The sequence below is a fragment of the Equus caballus genome, chromosome 8 (assembly GCF_041296265.1).
Source record: "Equus caballus isolate H_3958 breed thoroughbred chromosome 8, TB-T2T, whole genome shotgun sequence".
In the NCBI taxonomy this organism is placed as follows: domain Eukaryota; kingdom Metazoa; phylum Chordata; class Mammalia; order Perissodactyla; family Equidae; genus Equus; species Equus caballus.
Window position 1 is genome coordinate 11,460,904 of NC_091691.1, and position 17,553 is coordinate 11,478,456.

The 17,553-nt window shown below is 51.5% G+C and overlaps 1 protein-coding gene across 2 annotated transcripts in view; it reads right to left on the minus strand.

The window, feature by feature from the left end:
* MYO18B (myosin XVIIIB) overlaps positions 1 to 17,553 on the minus strand; it is a 250,529-nt gene that overhangs the window by 147,658 nt on the left and 85,318 nt on the right. For both annotated transcript variants that reach the window (XR_011441307.1, XM_070275312.1), the window contains exons 18-21: positions 15,375 to 15,534; positions 12,480 to 12,663; positions 11,437 to 11,659; positions 7,967 to 8,076 (exon numbers count right to left, since the gene is read on the minus strand). Coding sequence is in view for 1 of the 2 variants with exons in the window: in XM_070275312.1 (XP_070131413.1) it covers positions 7,967 to 8,076; positions 11,437 to 11,659; positions 12,480 to 12,663; positions 15,375 to 15,534 (677 nt within the window). In the remaining variant the exon portion in view is untranslated. The remainder of the gene's footprint in view (positions 1 to 7,966; positions 8,077 to 11,436; positions 11,660 to 12,479; positions 12,664 to 15,374; positions 15,535 to 17,553) is intronic.

Consider the following 17,553-nt stretch of genomic DNA (forward strand, 5'->3'; position numbering starts at 1 on the left):
GGACCCTGAGTAAAATGTTGGCCACTTTGCTCCAAGGAAACAATTTTCTCTTGTGTTTTTGAGTCTGAGCATCTCAGTACTTTACCCATAACTCATTTTATTTTCAAGCCTCTGCAAAAAGTACTATTTTATGCCTATGTTACTGAGAAGGAAAGTGAGGTCCAGTGTGATGAAATGACTTGTCAAAGGTCACATGCTAAGAAGTGATGGAGGAGGAAACAAGTCTTAAGGAATCAGATTCTTGAGCTTGTCCTCAGCCCTCTGATGCTTAGATCCAGTCCGGCTCCACCACTCACCAGCTGTGTGACCCTGAGCAAGCCACTCTTCCTCTCTGATCCTCATATTCTAGAATATGGGGTAATCCTGCCTATCCTACAAGGGCATATTGGGGATTGAATGAGGTCACAAAAGTAGCGTGTAGGAGTGAGACTTTTAGATGGTGGAACAAGGAACTTGATAAATCCCCTCCCCAAGAAAAAAAATGATGAAAGTGGAAAAAAATTTCAAAAGCAACAAATTTAATACTCTGGAAACTGAACGTGGGCTACAACAAATTGAGAAGCACTTATTCAAGAAAAGTATTGAGAGGATGTGGAGAAAAAGGAACCCTCATACACTGCTGGTGGGAATGCAAACTGGTGCAGCCACTACAGAAAACAGTATGGTGATTCCTCAAAAAATTAAAAATAGAACTACCATGTGATCCAGCTATTCCACCTCTGGATATTTATCCAAAGAACACAAAAATGCTAATTCAAAAGATACATGCACACCTATGTTCATTGCAGCGTTATTCACAATAGCCAAGACTTAGAAGCAACCCAAGTACCCATCAGTGGATGAATGGGTAAAGAAGATGTGGTGTATATATAAATGGAATACTACTCAGCCATAAAAAAGATGAAATCGTGCCATTTGCAACAACATGGGTGGACCTTGAAGGTATTATGCTGAGCGGAATAATTCAGATGGAAAAAGACAATTACCGTATGGCTTCATGGATATGTGCAAGATAAACAAACAAACAAACACAGGTCTGGAGAACAGATTGGTGGTTACCAGAGGGGAAGCGGGTAGGGGAGGGTGAAAGGGGTAAAGGGGCACATATGTAGAGTGGTGGATAAAAACTAGACTTTTGGTACTGAGCACAATGCAGTCTATACAGAAGCCAAAAATATAATGATGTACACCTGAAACTTACATAGTGTTATAAATCAATGTGACCTCAGTAAGAGAAAGGAAGGAAGGAAGGAGGGAGGGAAGAAAGAAAGGAAAGAAAAGAGGAAAGAAAGAAAAGAGGAAAGGAGGAAAGAAAGAAGGGGAAAAAACTATTGAACTTTAGGCAAAAAACAGTGGGAGTTTATGGCAGTCTTGACTAGGATTCTTCCAGTCCCCACCGAGCTCTGTTACTGCCACAGTGCTACCAGGGTGAGGCAAGCTGTGAAAACCAGCAACATTGCTGCCAGAAGGAGCTCACTTATACAGAGTGTAGCACAGAAAAACCCCACACCCAGGATCACTGTCAGAAACCATAGTGATCTTGGAAACAAACAAATGGAGAAGGTCAATGGCACAGCTAGTTTAAGGTTGTTATCCTGATTGGGGCAAGCCAAGGACCAGGGACTAGCTGGAAAGTTAGCAAGGAGATACAAGTTAGCAGGGGACAGCCACAGTGGGTCTTGATAATCTGGAAGACTTCACACACACTCAAGGACACACGCACGCACAGGAGAGAGGGAGAGGGCCCTAGCTATCCACATCTCCCTATTTAAACATAAGGCCATGTGCCCAGGCAGAAAACATGTGAAAGAGCCAAACAGAAAGCAAAAAGTGGGGCCCAACTGTAAGTGCCTGGACGTTGAACACATTTCCCAACCCACTCACGGCTCCATGAGAATCAGGTCTCACAGATCCAATGTGTTTGATCACTACTCCTGCTGACCACTAAGCTATGCTGACACAGGGGCAACCCCTGAGAATCCACAATTTGGAATAAAAACAAGAATAAAAAACTGAGCAGAGGGATCAGCAGTCGCACACCACGGGGGAGACAGACTCCATAAATCCAGTCCAGATAAGTTATTAAATAAGTGGGAAATAATCAGAATCAAGAGATGTTGTTACATATTATCTAAAATGTCCAGTTGTCGAAAAAAGACTACAAGACGTGCAAAGAAAGTGGAATTGCGATCTATACTCAAGGAAACAAGAAAAAGCAGTCAATAGAAACCCTCTGCGGCTTAGATCTTGGACTTAATAGACAAAGACTTCCAAGAAGCTATTATAATGCACATGGAGTGCTTACATCATGCCTGGCACATGCTGAGTTTCAATAAACACTAAGAAGTGTTGCAGGTTCTGAGGTGATAAGCCCCTTTTCGACACTATCAAGTGATGACACGCCCTTCGCCTCCACCATTCCAGACTCAAATGATGAGCCCTTGAATGTACCTGGGAGAAACCCAGCTCATGCCTCCACTAACAGAGCCCCTTTGTGTCCTAGAACTTTGCAAAGAGTTGTCTCTCCAATGTTTGACAAGGACATACCCCAAAATCGTATGGTCTGACATCCCATAGTATGCTAAACACGGCAGACAAGCGGTGAGAGACCCCAGAAATAATAAAGAGCCATGGCTGAGAAATGCTTCCAAAACTCACTCCTCAATGAGCGGTGCGATATGGAGAATCTGTGTCTGTGAAATTGGATGATGACCCAACACAGCACTTCCTCCATGAAACCCACGCCATGGCCCAACTGCTGCCATCTGTTGGGTACCTACTATGTGCCAGGCACTTTGTTATGTCCTATTACATGTTGCCCATGGTCATACAGTTATCAGGTATCAAGGGGCATGGACGAATGGAAAGAGGGGTAGCAGAAACCAGGATTTGAACTCAAGTCTGTCTGACTCTAAATCACATGCTTTTAATCACTGAACCTCTCACTTATACTCTGATCAAAACATTCCATAAGGGTGGGGACTAGGCGTCTGTTATTGATCTTGATATGCTCAAGACTGTAAACAGAATGCCCAGCACAGGGCAGAAACTGTATAAACAAACAAACAAATAAGCACGTGTGTGCACACACACATACACACGCATAATTGGGTTGTTAACAGTGAATGGAAAACAGGTAAAATTATTAAAACAATAGACTCAAAATGGAGGACAGCAAGGTGAGCAAGAAAATGATAATGAAAAAATTCCAGAGGGCTAAGGCCATGGGAGACTCCGAATAGTCGTTCAGCACCCTGAGAGCGGACAGCTCCCTCTCCCAGCCATGGGCTTACAGGGGCTTCTTCCCAGCAGAAAGGGACTCGGCCAAAATTCAGAGAAAACTGGGAGTGTCCACCAGGGTTTGAGACACAACAAGAATGGCTGCCTTTGAGAAGATGAATTGACAGCCCTTAATTGTGTTCTTCAGCTCAAGTCCCCAGGGACACAGATTTTGTTGACTAAAATCAATCAATCTACACTGTAGACATTCTGAGGAGAAGAGGGCGAGGTGAGCCCAAGGTTCCCTCACACTGCTGAGAGCAGCCTCAGCAGTAGAGAGACTGAAGGGGCAGAATCTGGGACATATGCAAGATGAGCTGAAAGAGCTCCTCCACGGACCTGTCTGAGATGCCACGATTAGTCACTCTGGGTGGGTTTCACTGTAGGTTAAGGCATACTCTTAACTACATGGGATAACCTGGGAGAGAGGAATGGACCCAAGATGATTAAAGGGGGAAGATAGTGTCCTTCCGGAGACCTGAGCATGTGCCTGGGTGTCTAGAAGAGACAGGAGCATCCTGAATAGCTGGAGGTCAGCATGAGGACGCTGCTCTCCAGAGAGGAGCAGAGAATGGGCAGAGTGCACTTGACTTCCTTCATAACTTTGCTTAAGCCAGTTCAAGTAATAAAGGTCAGGTCTTCTATGCCGTGTTTCTGAAGATAACATTTCAATGGACCATCACTGACGGCCTGATAGAACCCAACTCTTTGTCCCCGCTAACAAGGAGCCCTGGTCCGGCCCCTGCCAACATCCTCAGCCCCTTTTCTTGGCACTTGGCATCAGCTATACTAAACTAGCCATGTGACCTCGTGACTCCAGGTCTCTGGCGTGCTGTAGCCTGAGTGAGAACGCCTGTGCTCTTTCTCTTACCTCTTCCAAATTGTCCCCCCAGTCTCAACTCAATCGTCACTGCTCTGAGGTGTCTTCCCTGACTGCCCCACCCTCACCCTTGCTGCAAATATCAAAAGTTTTAGGGGTGTTCTCTGGGTCCCAAAGCCATCCCTCTGTACGGGAATTGCTTGTGTTAGTCTTTCTCCCCCCATGAGATTATGTTCTGTCCATTCTTGTGTCTCTGGCACCTAGCACAGCAGACGCACAGCAGGCACTTGGTTAAAGTTGGGTGAATTCAATAATTATTTTAAATTAATATCATGGGTGGCACGTCCTGTACAGAACCTCACCAACACCCTGCCTGTCCTCAAAGGGCTTCCATTCAACAGTGCTGTGTGGGCATTAAAGCTGCTCAACATCATGATCATCAGGGAAACGCGAGTCAAAACTACCAAGAGATGCCGCCTCGCACCCATCAGGGTGGCTACCATCAAAAAAAAAAAAACCAGAGAATAAAAAATGTTGGCAAGGATGTGGAGAAATTAGAACCTTCGCACATTGTTGGTGGGAATGTAAAATAGTGCAGCCACTCTGGAAAACGTTTGGCAGTTCCTCAAAAAATTAGATATAGAATTACTGTATGATTCTGCCATTCCGCTTCTGGGTGTACACCCAAAAGAATGGAAAGCGGAGCATTGAAAATATATTTATACACCCACGTTCATGGCAGCATCATTCATTATTATAACTAACAATAGACAAATTGTAACAAGAGGCAAAAGCTGGAAGCAACCCAAGTCCATTGATGGATGGATGGATAAACAAAATGAGGTATATGCATACAATGGAATATTATGCAGCCTTAAAAAGGAAGGAGATTCTGACACCTGCTACAACATGGATGAACCTTGAGCACATTATGTTAAGTGAAATAAGCCAGTCACAAAGGGGCAAACGCTATATGATTCTACTTACATGAAGAGACCTAGAGGAGTCAAATCCATGGAGGAGACAGCAGAATGGTGGCTGCCAGGAGCTGGGGGTGGGGGAAGGGACAGGGAGCCGGTGTTGAATGGGGACAGAGTTTCAGTTTTGCGACATGAAAAGAGTTCTGGAGAGGGGTGGTGGTAATGGTTGCACAACAACGTGAATGTGCCTAAGGCGACTGATCTGCACATGTAAAAATGGTGAAGATGGGAAATTTTACGTTCTGTGTATTTTACCAGAATAAAAAGTAAAAAGCCCTGTTTGAGGGATCTGAGAGCCTGAGTTCACATCCCAGCCCCACCACGACCCAGCTGGGTGGTGACAGCCTCAGTGGCCTCTGCTGTGAAATGGGGGTAATCCCCAGACGGGGGGGGGGGGGCTTTCTCTTTTGGTGGCTGTTTCAGATCAACGACCTGTAACCTTTATCACAACGTGCATGATATGCTGTGATGGGAGTTTGTGCGCATGTGCTAAAAGCCTAAAAGTTGCTAAAAATAGCGGTATTTTTATTTCGGGAACACAAAATATCCAGCAGGTACCACCAAAGGAGAATACTGTCTTGAGAAACAGTCTTGATAGGAAAAACCAATGTTTAGACGCCACATGTTAGGCACACAGGGGACCTCACCGTGGCCCATTTTACACCCTGACAATGAATTCCCTCTGCTGCCGTCTAGTGTCTAATGACAATATTGACCTTTTCTAGCTGTCACACTTTCTTATTAAATCCTGAGGTCTTAACTGCTTTGCACACAGAGGCTGACAGTTTGCCCCCCGAGCACGTGTTCATGTATAATTCATGGCATATCACGTTGCCTAGCAAATGAATATTTATCAGCTTTTTCATAAGAGGCAGGATGGCGTTTCCTTTTGTCGCCACCAAAATCCTCTGCTGCAGCAAATGAAATTTGTGAGCAAATAAAAAAAAAAGAATAATAAGAAGCAAAAACGCCCAACCAAGGCTCTTCCCCTTGTAATTTTCCATTTTCTGAGGCCTCCAGCGTGGGGACGGAGGTGGCTTCGGTTTGGCTACAACAGAGAACTGCTGAGTCGTCCAGAATAGAAACGCGTCCATATGCTACACCCGTTTTCCCCACAGAAAACTCCCCCACCACTCACTTTGGTGCTGTTTTCAGCTGCAGAGGAGTCCAAGACCCTTACAGCGGCTCCGTTCCAGATGCTCCAAGCAGAGATCAAGTTTCGGGGGACCAAGGATGCTAAGGAACGCTAAATGAAGATCGGTATAGAGTGGTTGGCGGCACCAAGCCAGGCAGAGTTTCACGGCTTCCAAAATGGGCTTCCACCCAGGGAGGGGGGAGCCCAGCACCACACTAGCTGGGTCTGACGCCCCCTCCCCATGGTGAGGTAGGAGGGCCGCATAGAAGATGCTGCCCCGTCTGCAGGAGGTGGCCTATGCTGTGTCCCTTACTGCAGAGAAGACTCAAGAAGGACCTAACTATTGTGACTCTGTTTGCTTCTCTAGCCTCATGACTCACTGAGGATTCCAGTGCTGATGTCTCAGGCACACACGGGCACTCTCACCTGGAGGTCAGGTTTCAACACGGTTGTGAATATAGAGTCTGGCCTTGAAAGACGATGATGATGCTGGTGCTGACGTTGATGCTGATGATGCTGATGACAGTAGTGCGTACGTACTGAGCCCTTCCTAAGCACCAGGTCCTGTGTCAAGCACATCCACTATACTATTACATTTCATCCCCAAACACCCCATTGAGGTAGGAGTTATTGTTGTTCCCTCTTTCCAGATGAGGAAACTGAGGCAGAAAGATAAATTAACTTGCTTAAGTTCACACGTCCCTAGAAGGGAATCATCTACAGGTCTGTTAGACTCTGGAGTCCACATTATTTCAACTACCCTCCCTGGAATCAAGAAATTTGGGTTCAAGGCCAAAACCCACCCATGCCTGCCTGGGTGGCCTCAGGGGAGTCAATCGACCCCCAGATGCCTCCCTTTCCTCATTTGTAAAAGGCGTGTAACAGCTCTTGTTGTGCAGGGCTGTTTTGAGGACGCAATAGGGTTTTGCAAATTCTAAAGATCTCTGTAATCATTGATCATTTGTGGCCATTCTGATAGACACATTTATTGATGGTTTGGCACCAGGAGTAAAGATGAGCTTACAGCCCTAGGAGCCTAGAGTTGGAGAAAGGAGACACACAGGGGCAGAAATACAAGGTTAGGTATACGTATTCATTCATTCGTTTGTTTGACATAAAATTATAAGCCAGAAAACACATAGGGGGTCTACGTAATTTCAGACAAGGATAAGTGCTACACAAACATTAAAACAAGACGATGTGATGGAGAGTAGTGTCTGAGCCAAGATCTGAATAGCAGGATGGCACTGGCCATGCAAAGATTGGAGGATAGAGTGCTGAGGCAGAGGGAACAGCTGGTGCAAAAGCCCTGGGGAGGTGTTCACTGTAATTCTCTACGATGCAGGGTCTCATTGTAGAGAAAACGCTCCCCAGACATTTCAGACGGTGAAGCCCTCTTTGCCTAGCCTAGCTCAGGGTGCTGTGTGCTGAGGGGAACTCTCTTTGGAAAGGACGGTCTTCATCTTGCTGAGGGCCCTGCTCACTGGGTTGCACTCTTCTCATCTGATTCTTTCCCTGCGCTTCCTCATGCAGGGTTTCAGAAGGGCCACTCTGGGATGGGTAGTGTCCTAAGTGACATTGCAGGAGGTACAGTCCGGAGCAGGGATCTGGGCCAAAACTCACGCCACCCTCATCTTTGTCCCCAAGGCCTGGCTCTCCGATCTCAGCGGGTCCAGATGCCCCCTGGGGTCATGTCCTAAGGAACAGAAGCATCCAAGGCCTCCAGCCCCCGTCGCCCCCCACTCCACGTACCTTCCTCTCGTCAATCCTCTCGGTGGCCAACATGAGCTTCTTCATGAGCAGAGGGTCCAGCGCCTGGAATCGCCGGCGGAACCGGGTGAGCCCCATGTGGTCAGCGTAGCCTGGGGAGGTGGGAGCGGGCAAGAGAGGAACAAGGAGTCCAAATGAGAAGACCAGCCGGGGGCCCCGCACGCAGGGCTTCAGGGTCCTGCTCCCAGCCTGGCTACCAACTTGCTGTGCAGACTCCGCTCTCTGGGCCTCAGTTTCCCCACTGACTGATTTAAGAGCTTGGGTCCAATCAGCGTTTCCCAAATGCCTTCCCCAGGGCATGAACCCTATGAAACGCTCCACTGAAAGTTTGCAAAAGCTGCACTCTCCACCTGCCTCTTGGAAGGTCACAACGCCTGTCAGCATTGGCGTCAAAGGCTCTGAGAAGGTCTTCAGGGAAGAGGCCTGGCTAGCTCCGCCCAGCCCGGGGGAAAATACTTATTCCATCCCACAGATGCACGCGGAAACGCCACAGCAGATAATATGTAAGGGTTCTTTGAAGTCTAACACACAGGGTGGACACAGCTGCATCCTTCTGTGTGGGAAGCCAGGAAGAGGCACGTGGAAAGCTACCGAGAAGTGACACCAGAGCCGGCCTCTGAAGGAGCCGTAAGAGTTTGCCACGGGGTTGGTGTGGAAGAGAAGTCTAGGCAGGCGGAGCTGGGGCGGAGAAATCTAAGATTTGTTCCACAGTCAGAGCAACGGCCAGCATCTACTGAGCACTGACGTGTGCAAGACGCTAGGATGACGACTTCCTCGTGTCGTAGACACTCTGGGACCTGTATTATTGTCCCCATTTCATAGATGTGGAAATCGAGGCCCCAAGAGTTCAAGTCACACAGATAGTTACTCTCCCAGTGGGGGCTCAAACCCGGTCAGGGACAGTAACTCACCCAGCGGAGAGGAGCCCATAATGAGCTCAAAGATGACCAGGGACTGGATCCCAAAGGAACCCGGACTCAAATTCCAAGCCTCAAGGTTCAGACTGTGTCCTGATACAAGAGGCACGGCAGAGCCTCGGTTGCCTCAAAAAGAGCCCTCAAGTGGCCGGATGAGAGAATGTCTGGTGAAACCTCACTTCATCTTGGAGCCTTCACATCACAATAAGACAAACACATAAACCATGAGGAAGAGTGATTGTGGGTGCGTGTGACAAATCCAGGAAGCCTTCCTGGGGGAGGAGGAGGGCCTCAGGCCAGGTTCACAGGATGCCGACCGCACAGAGACAGGGGAGCCGGGAGGTTTCAAGCCTGCCCTTTTGAGTCAGCCTTATTAGGGCAGGTGACAAATGACCCAAGCTCTTTGCGACTCAATTTCTTCACTCATCAGATGAGAATAATAAGATCTATTGTCACAAGGTCGTGATGAGGCTGAAATCCAATGCTGATGATAGTAAGAGAGGCTGGCGTGGATTGAGCGGGTTCCTACATCCAGGCACTCTTCAAAGTGTCATTTCCTTATTAACTCATCAACCCGCTCAACAGCTCTCTGAGATCTGAGCTGTTGTCAGGGAAGAGAAGGAGGCACCATGTAAGGCCCTGCCCGCTGTCGGCCAGAGTCAGGGCCGGCCGACTCACTCCAGGGTCTGCGCCAGGCTGTACGATACGTAATATCTAATGAGCATTCGCTACGCCAGGCACCATGCTAAGAGTGGGAGCCATGCTGCGTGAGAACAACGTCAGGGAGCACGAGCAATGACACAGTGCTCAATAAGTAGCATACACGTGTATGCATGTGTGCATACGCATCTGCGCGTCACAGATGCACAAATTCAGAATTATAAATATCTGATATGTGTGTTTGTATCTATGGATGCGTGTAGATATTTCTTACAGGGTGTGAGACAGACAGAAGCAACTTAGAGCAAAAAACACATGAGGAAATGAGCCAGGACTGGGAGGCCGAAATTGGAAAGACCTACTATGAGACATCAACCCTTTACTTAGCTGGAAAACTCGTCCTGACCAAGTTGGGCCGTGCCAAGAACGTGGAGGGCAGACGCCGCAGTGAGAACACGAGGCCCGAGGAAGGGGACGTGCCAACCCGGGCATGCATGCAGGGGTTCTCACAGGTGCTTCAAGACACCTGCAAAGGCCCGGCGCTTTCCGCCAGCCAGCCAGGCAGAACCGATCAGCCGCTGGCTGTGACTATCCTGTTCTCCTGTGACTCTCTCTCTCCTTCCGCCCGTGGTTGTGCGGGCAGGAGAGAAAATCAATGAGACCCTTAGAGGAGTGAGGGTCTCATCTTTGCTTCTGGCTGCTCCCAGCTTCTCCAGCAAGCACCTCGTGCCCAGGGTTCCATTATGAACGCGGTGGGAGGAGATGGGGACTGTGACCACAGAGACATTAAACACCAGGTGCCCACCTAGACTGCCCCCCAGCCCCAGCCACCCCACCCTCTGCGGAGAAGGAGCCTGAGTAGTTTCTAATTGCCAGGAGGGGAATCCACATGGTGGCCTCCGGGGTCTGAGAGGCAGGAAAATATGGGAAGGATTCAGACCAAACTCAGTTCATAAGATGAGCGAAGGGTGGAAACCTCGGTGCATGCTTGCTTTCTAAAATACAAGACAGAGGCTTCGCTCCTGTAATGAAAACACTTTTCTCTCCCCTCACCGCCCCATCATCTCCTCAGCTGGACCTGCAGAAGCCAAACTCCGAAAGGCGGCTCTCACAGCCTTCCTGCTGCATCCCCCAGCCTCCTCTCCCACAATTGCCGTACACATTCTGAACCCCGTTCCCCGGACACCCAGGCTCTTCCATGCCTCCTGCCTCTGTAGAAGCTGATCTCGCTGCCCAGCATCCCCTCTCCCCTCAGCCCCCAGAGGTGAGCTGCTTGCTTTGTTTCAAGACCCGACAAAGATGCTACACCCTCTAGGAGGTTTTTCCAATCTCCCCAGCGAGAGCACAGAGCTTCCTCCTCGAGGCCTCCAGGTGCCTCTTGCATCCCCACGTGCTGCAGGCCCTCAGCACATCGTATTGTCATCGCCTGTTTCCACACGGATCTCCCAAACCAGGCTGAGCATCTCGACAACCAAAAAATGACTCATTGTGGGGATGCCACTCTATCCCAAGCTAGACGCTCCTTAGACGAAAGGAAGATGAGTAAGACACAGCCCTAGCCTTCCAGGAGTGCAATACTAATTCAGGAAATATGATGGGCTGTGGACGCCGAGAGAGGCAGGTCCAGATCCAGGCTCTGCCAGATCCTAGTGGTGTGCCCTTCAGGAAGTCCTTTGCCCTCTCTGAGCTTCAGTTTCTTCATCTATAAAATGGGGGTAATCCTAGCTCCCCTCTCACAGGGCTGCTGGGAAGTCAATAGGATGCCGCATGGGAAGCTCCAGGCACATGGCTGGTGCTCTTGTCCCGTGGCTGCGTTGTCGGGCGGGCATATCCCAGGAGTCGGAGCCAAGCGCTCGCTCCCCGGCTGCCTCTTACCTGCCCTGTGCAGACGCAGCGCCTCCAGGATGCAGGACCCTGCAAGCTGCACCCTCAGGGCCGGGATGTCCAAGGGCAGGGGCCCGCCAGCCGTGGGCTCGTCTCCACCAGGCTGTAGTGACGTCGAAGACCCCTGCCCGCCCCTGCCCTCCACCACTGGACCCGGGAGCAGGCAGTGGATGAAGTGTAGCTGAGACCGTCTGATGACGCTGGTCAACGCGTCCTAGGACAGAGAGGAGAGGGGGTCAGGGCCAGCCGTCTTGGGGTGAGACAGACAGGGGTCTGGACACTCCCCAAACAAACATTCAGCCTGGCCTGGGCATCTTTGGGGGCCCCTGTGTCCTCCACCAAGGACCTCACATCTACAGCCTGATTGGTACTCATGAGAAATAAGAGGCCATTATTCCTTGTAACAGATGGGGAAACTGAGGCACGGAAAGGGCAAACAAATAGCCCCAGGGTCACACAGACCACTAGCACAAGGGGTGGACTGGAACCCGGGATCTAGTCTGAGGGCTTTTCTTGTATAATATGCTATAAGGTTTTTGGAAAATGTAACCTTCCCAGGTCTCACCCTTCTGGTCTCAGCCTGCGCCAACCAACCCAAGCGCCCTTCTTTGTTATTAGATTAATGTGTCTGGGTAACGTATTTACGTCCAGTGCTGGATCCTGCTGCCTCCCCCCAGGAGAGCCCAGTGGTGAAAATGGAGGCATTTGAGAGGAGAGGAAGGCAGGCGGGGCTGGTCTGGCTGTGACAGTGTCACCGGGGTTCCTGAGACCTGCCGAAGCCACTCAAGTCAGTAACGAGCAGCCGAGGCTTAAGCCTCAGACTCGGGTCTATCGCCTCCCAGCAGTGTGATGAGGCCAAGTTTCTGTGCTGCCCGGAGCCTTAGTTTCCCCCACTGTGGAGCGTGGGATGAGGCCCGCCCCTCCAGGCTCGCTGGGGAGCTCAGAGAGGATGCAGGGAGCTAAGCGATCCTGGAGGGGGGAGGGCCACATGGTGGTGAAGGCCAGGGCGCCACGGAGACGGGGCCCCCACTCACCATCTGCAGCTTGATCTGCGAGCACGGGGCTCTCCTCCTCACGGCCGCGAAGCTGCTGGCAAAGGTCCTCCTGACGACGCAGCTCCTCTGCAGCGCCTGTGGGGAGGCGCCCTCCAGGCCTGCCACGGCCCGGCACACAGGCGGCAGCTTGGCCCGGGCCTGGAACAGCCTCCTCAGCTCCTCCCTGGCAGACAGCAGGGGAAAGAGAGGGGGGCTTCAGGGTGCTCCCGGGGAATGCGTCCACCTGGCTTCCGCCTGATCTGCTGACTGAACGTTCCCCTCGCATCACACGTCCTGGCTGCTTCCCGCTCATCCACAGGTCCTTTGCTTCCCGCCCAGAGCCAGCTCCTTCCTCAGGCCTCTCTCCCTCCCGGACCTAAGAACGTCCTTCTTCCTACTGGGTACACACCTCCTAAGCCTGCACTTTCTCAGAGGGCAAAATCATCTCGGTTACCCCCAGAACAGATCCAGTACGTAAGAGCTGCCTACTACGTGCCTCATGCAGGAATGAAGGACTGCAGGTCCCACAGGCAGGTCTCAACCCATCCGTGAAATGCCCGGCCTGATGCCAAGCGTGGACAGCGTCGTCCCAGGGCACTCCTGTAGTGTCCAGGTTCTGAGACTAGTCGGCGAGGGCTCTGATAGACTTGAGCGGGCCTGCCCTCTTGTTTGGGCAAAGAGGACTTAATAAGGCCGGGAAGACCCTACTGTGCCACGCGGGGCCCGACTGCCCCATCGCCTCCGGTGGAAGCAGGCAGGCATCGTCCATCACTCCCGCAAGGCCAGGCCGCACCCCCGGCCCCAGCCCTGGAGACACGTTCTCCATCACCCTCTATGCCCAAGCTGACTGTCCAGACGTGCAAGAAAATGAGTCGTGCCCAAACGTGCCAACGGCGTATAAAGTCGTTAAATGCACAGCAGAGCACACAGATGAACAACGGCTTGAATACGCTCGCGTTGAAATAAAAATCTAGGGAGGAGCCGGGAGGAGACCCCTGGGCGCAGGAGCCCTGAGAGGAGAGGACAGGGTTCTCTGGTACAGGGCAGGGAGGTCGCATCCACAGCCCTGACTCCCACATGTGGATCCTTCTATCGCAGGTTTGGGAGACCTGTCTTCAATTGACTGCGTGACCTTGGGCAAGTCACGTGTCCCCTTTGGGCCCCAGCTCCCTATACGTAAAGCAAAAGTCCTTGACCAAAACTTGAGTGTGCATGAGAACTTCCTGGGATGCCTTCCCAGCAAGGTCGGTCCCCAAAACCCTCCCCAAGAGAGACCAGATGGGCCCAGGAACCGGAATGTTAACGAGCGGTCCTGCAGAATCTGGGCTCCTGGGTGCAGAAGCCCAGGCTAGGAAACAGCACGGTTTGCTCTCAGAAATCACCGCAGCTTGGCTCTCAAGCATGAAAGGCATCCTAACAGGCTTCGCTCCCAGACCTGCCATGCTCTCTCACCCCCGTGAGCCGAGACTTTGCACGAGCTGCTCCATCCTCCCAGAAAGCCCCTCACTCACTCGCAGGCCACCTGCTCAATAAAGCATCGCCTGGCGCTTTCGTAGGCCCACACCCCTCCCTCAGCTTGAGCAGCAGGGTTTGAGAGCAGGAGGGGGATTCACGGGGCCGGCACGTGTGATGCGGGCCTGCTGTGAACCAGGCTCCTTCGTAAGCCATCCGCTAGGTCGAGTCACCAAAGCGTGACACCAAATGCGTAAGCTTGGTGTCATTGCTCCCACTTCGCAGATCAGGAAACTGAGGCCCAGGTCATGCAGCTTGAAAGGGGCCGAGCAGAACGTGAACACCTGCCTGACTCGAAGGCTGTGCAGGAGCCACGGCATCTTACAGCCCAGCCCTGGGAACACCTATTTTACGGTGGAGGAAGAAAAAAGCCCGGGGGAGGGAAAGGGACTGTTTGCAGGCACCCGGTGACAAGGGCAGGGCTAGGACTTGACCCAGGCCCCGGCTCTCCACGCAGTCCTCTGTGCACTCGATAACCTTCCTTGTGCCCATCCCCTGACTTGATCTCTCTTCCAGAGCTGTGTGCCCATCAGCCGCTCTGGACACGGTTTCTAATCAACTCTGACCATAACGTCCTGAGAACTTCTGCCAGGACCACGTAGACCCAAGCTGAACCCCGGCTCTGCCCCAATTTTACTGTGTGGTCAAAGGCGAGCCACTTCACTTCCTGGGCCTCAGTTTTCTCATCCATAAAATGGGGCTAAGGATACAGCGCTGTTGTCAGGATTAATAAGATACTCGTAAAGCATTTCCCCGGATGCCGGGTACACAGTGGGCGGTCTGTAAATGTCATTCCTTCCCCAGTCTCACTCCCCCAACACCTCCCTGGCGGCCTCTGATTCTGTTCTTGTCCCCAAGCTCTGCCCCTGTGGGATTCCAGCAATGAATTTGGGAGGATCACCGTGCACACACACGCATCGGGCATTTCCCAATAACTCGGAACTGAAGGCAACGTTGCCGCCAGCCCTCAGCCAGCCCTTCTGAGAAGAGCAGTTAGGGAAGGGAGTGAGCTCTTTTTAATGCTCCAAAATGTGATCACTTCGGATTTACGACCCCTTAGTTCTAGGACGTCCATAAAAGTCGCTGCAGTCACATGATCTCTCAGAGACTTAATGAAAGGCAAAAAGCCAAAAGAAGAAGTCACAGCTTTTGAGGTTTTGTTCCACCTTCCCCGGAAGGTCAGCTTCTCTCCTTGGCTGGACTCACGCTGGCCTCAGGGAGACGCTGCACCGCTCCGACTCCAGTTACGGTTCTTTGCGTCCTTAGGGAGGGGCTCCCAGGCTGGCCCTCACTCCCTGAGCGGTTGTGACCGCACAGTCCCGGTGGGGAGGGAACCACAGCATCTCAGACGCCCCTGACCCGTCCCCAGCCCTGGGGACTCACCTATTGGACTGTTGCAGGACCTGGGGGGCGCCCAGGGCTGAGAGGTTGGGCTTGGCTCTGTGGAGCCAGCCTGTGAGGTCATAGCGCACGGGGTCCCGTCCCAGCTGGTGGGAAATCTCACACTGGAGGGGCTGCTCACAGGTCCGAAGGGCCGACATCCCTGAAAACAGACACAGCACATGAGCACGGGGGCCCGGTGGGGACATTGCAATCGCGTGGCATCAGCAAGAACACACTTTGTCCATTTTCATATGTTTCTAGACCGCTAAAGCTGCCGGCTCTGGGCACCCACATTTCCCTGGCTTTGTGCGTTTGTGCGCATTATTTCCAGAGTGGATCATACTCCGCCGCGCTTTCTTGAGTCCAGGATACCTGCTTCCCCAAACATCACCAGGGCGGACGATCTTCACGATTATTGCCATACCCAGCTAACCCCTGGGCTGTCATTGACTTAATGTTTTCTTTAAATCAACACATAATTTTACAAGTAAATCCATTAAAAAGAAGAAATATATTGCAGGTTTGGTGTGCCACCTAGATTTATTTTCTAATATTCATGGAGGTAAATACATAATCATTACATATTTTGAAAATATTTATTCATGTGCCACCTAAAATCATCTTGAATACCATCAACCAAACTAATGCACAGGATACTCTCGGGAGCTGCAGGCAGACACTTGGCTGCACAGGATGGAACGGGAGAAACAAATGCGCCAGGAGTCAGACAAGACCTGGTTTCAAATTCTGACTCTATCACCTATTGCGGTGTGACAGGGGCAAAGCCACTGAAATCTCTGAGCCTCAGTCTGCCCCTCTGTAAAACGTGGATTCAATAATGCATCCCTCCCAGGGCGACATAAGGCTTAAGGGGAGAACGTGTGTGAAATATTTTAGCGCAGGGCCTGGCACATAGCCGTCACTCAAAGAGCCATAGTGGGCATCACTCCTTTGCCTGCATTTAACCTTCTGCTGGTGTTCTAGAGTCACAAAGGGCTTATCTCCACATTCTCAGTGTTCAGCATCATGCCTGACTCACGAATGGCATCCAGAAGGGCTTATGGAATGAATGAATGAACAAACGAATGAATGAATTGTTGAGTATGTATTATAATCCTCTAATTGCAGTGATGCTCCCAGTAGAGCAGTGGCCGCTGACCAATTATTATCAGGAGCGCCAGCATTGATTCAGTTCTTGCATCTATTCTGAAGGATCTTTCCATGCTTTCCAAGCCCGCTATTATCAACGCACCTGCGCGGACTGGGGTCTCGAGCCCCTCCCCCAAGTCCTGATTTGCTCCCTCTACACTGCAGGGCACTAGGAAACGAGGCACCAGCATTTCTTGGAATTCCATACAAAAGAAACGCAGTCTGAGAGCCTGCAGGCCTCCTGTGAGAAAGGGCGTGGATTCTGCTGCATGATTGGCTGGTTGGGGGGTCCTTGTGCTCACTTCCGGGATGGCCTCTGTGTTCTGGATAACTGAAGTCACCAGAAAGGAGCACTTCTAGTTGAGTGAAGGGTCGTTGCATCAGAAGCCTGCCAGGAGCCCGTCACAGCCGTACAGCCCCTGCCCTCAAGGAGACCCCTTCCGACGGGAGAGAAAGCACCCCACAGGGAGCACGGTGACAAAGCGCGTGCTAGGCTCTGGCACCCACGTCCACGTTGCCCGGACAACGCTGCAGGCTTCCGTCTCAGGGCTGCCTCCCTGTGCTGGACTGGAAGCAGCTTGAGGGCAGGGGCTGTGTCCCCTCATCGTTGTGTCCAGCAGCTAGCACAGGGCTGGGCTCTGAATTGAATGAGGACCCCTACAGCATTGGAGGGGGACCAAGGACAGAGAGAGGAAAGGGCGTTCGTGTTTGCTGAGCCCCCACCAGCCTCTGCCGGACACGCATGATGTCATTCAGTCCTCGCTCTGGTCCGTGGCATGAGCGTCACCAGGCTGGTTTCCAGAAAGTGACACTGAGGTTCAGAGACATGAGATGGCTTGGTTAAAGTTGCACAGCACATTGGGGCAGAGCCAGGATGAGGACACAGGTCTGCCGGCCCCAAAGCCTGTCCCCTCCAGGGTGGTGGCCCAGTACACGGAGATGCCACGTTTCCCAGGAACCGTCCTGGGAAAGAGTCCCCGGGACGCAGGCCTCCCCACCCCCTCCTCCCTCCTTCCTCCTGGAGGGGGTT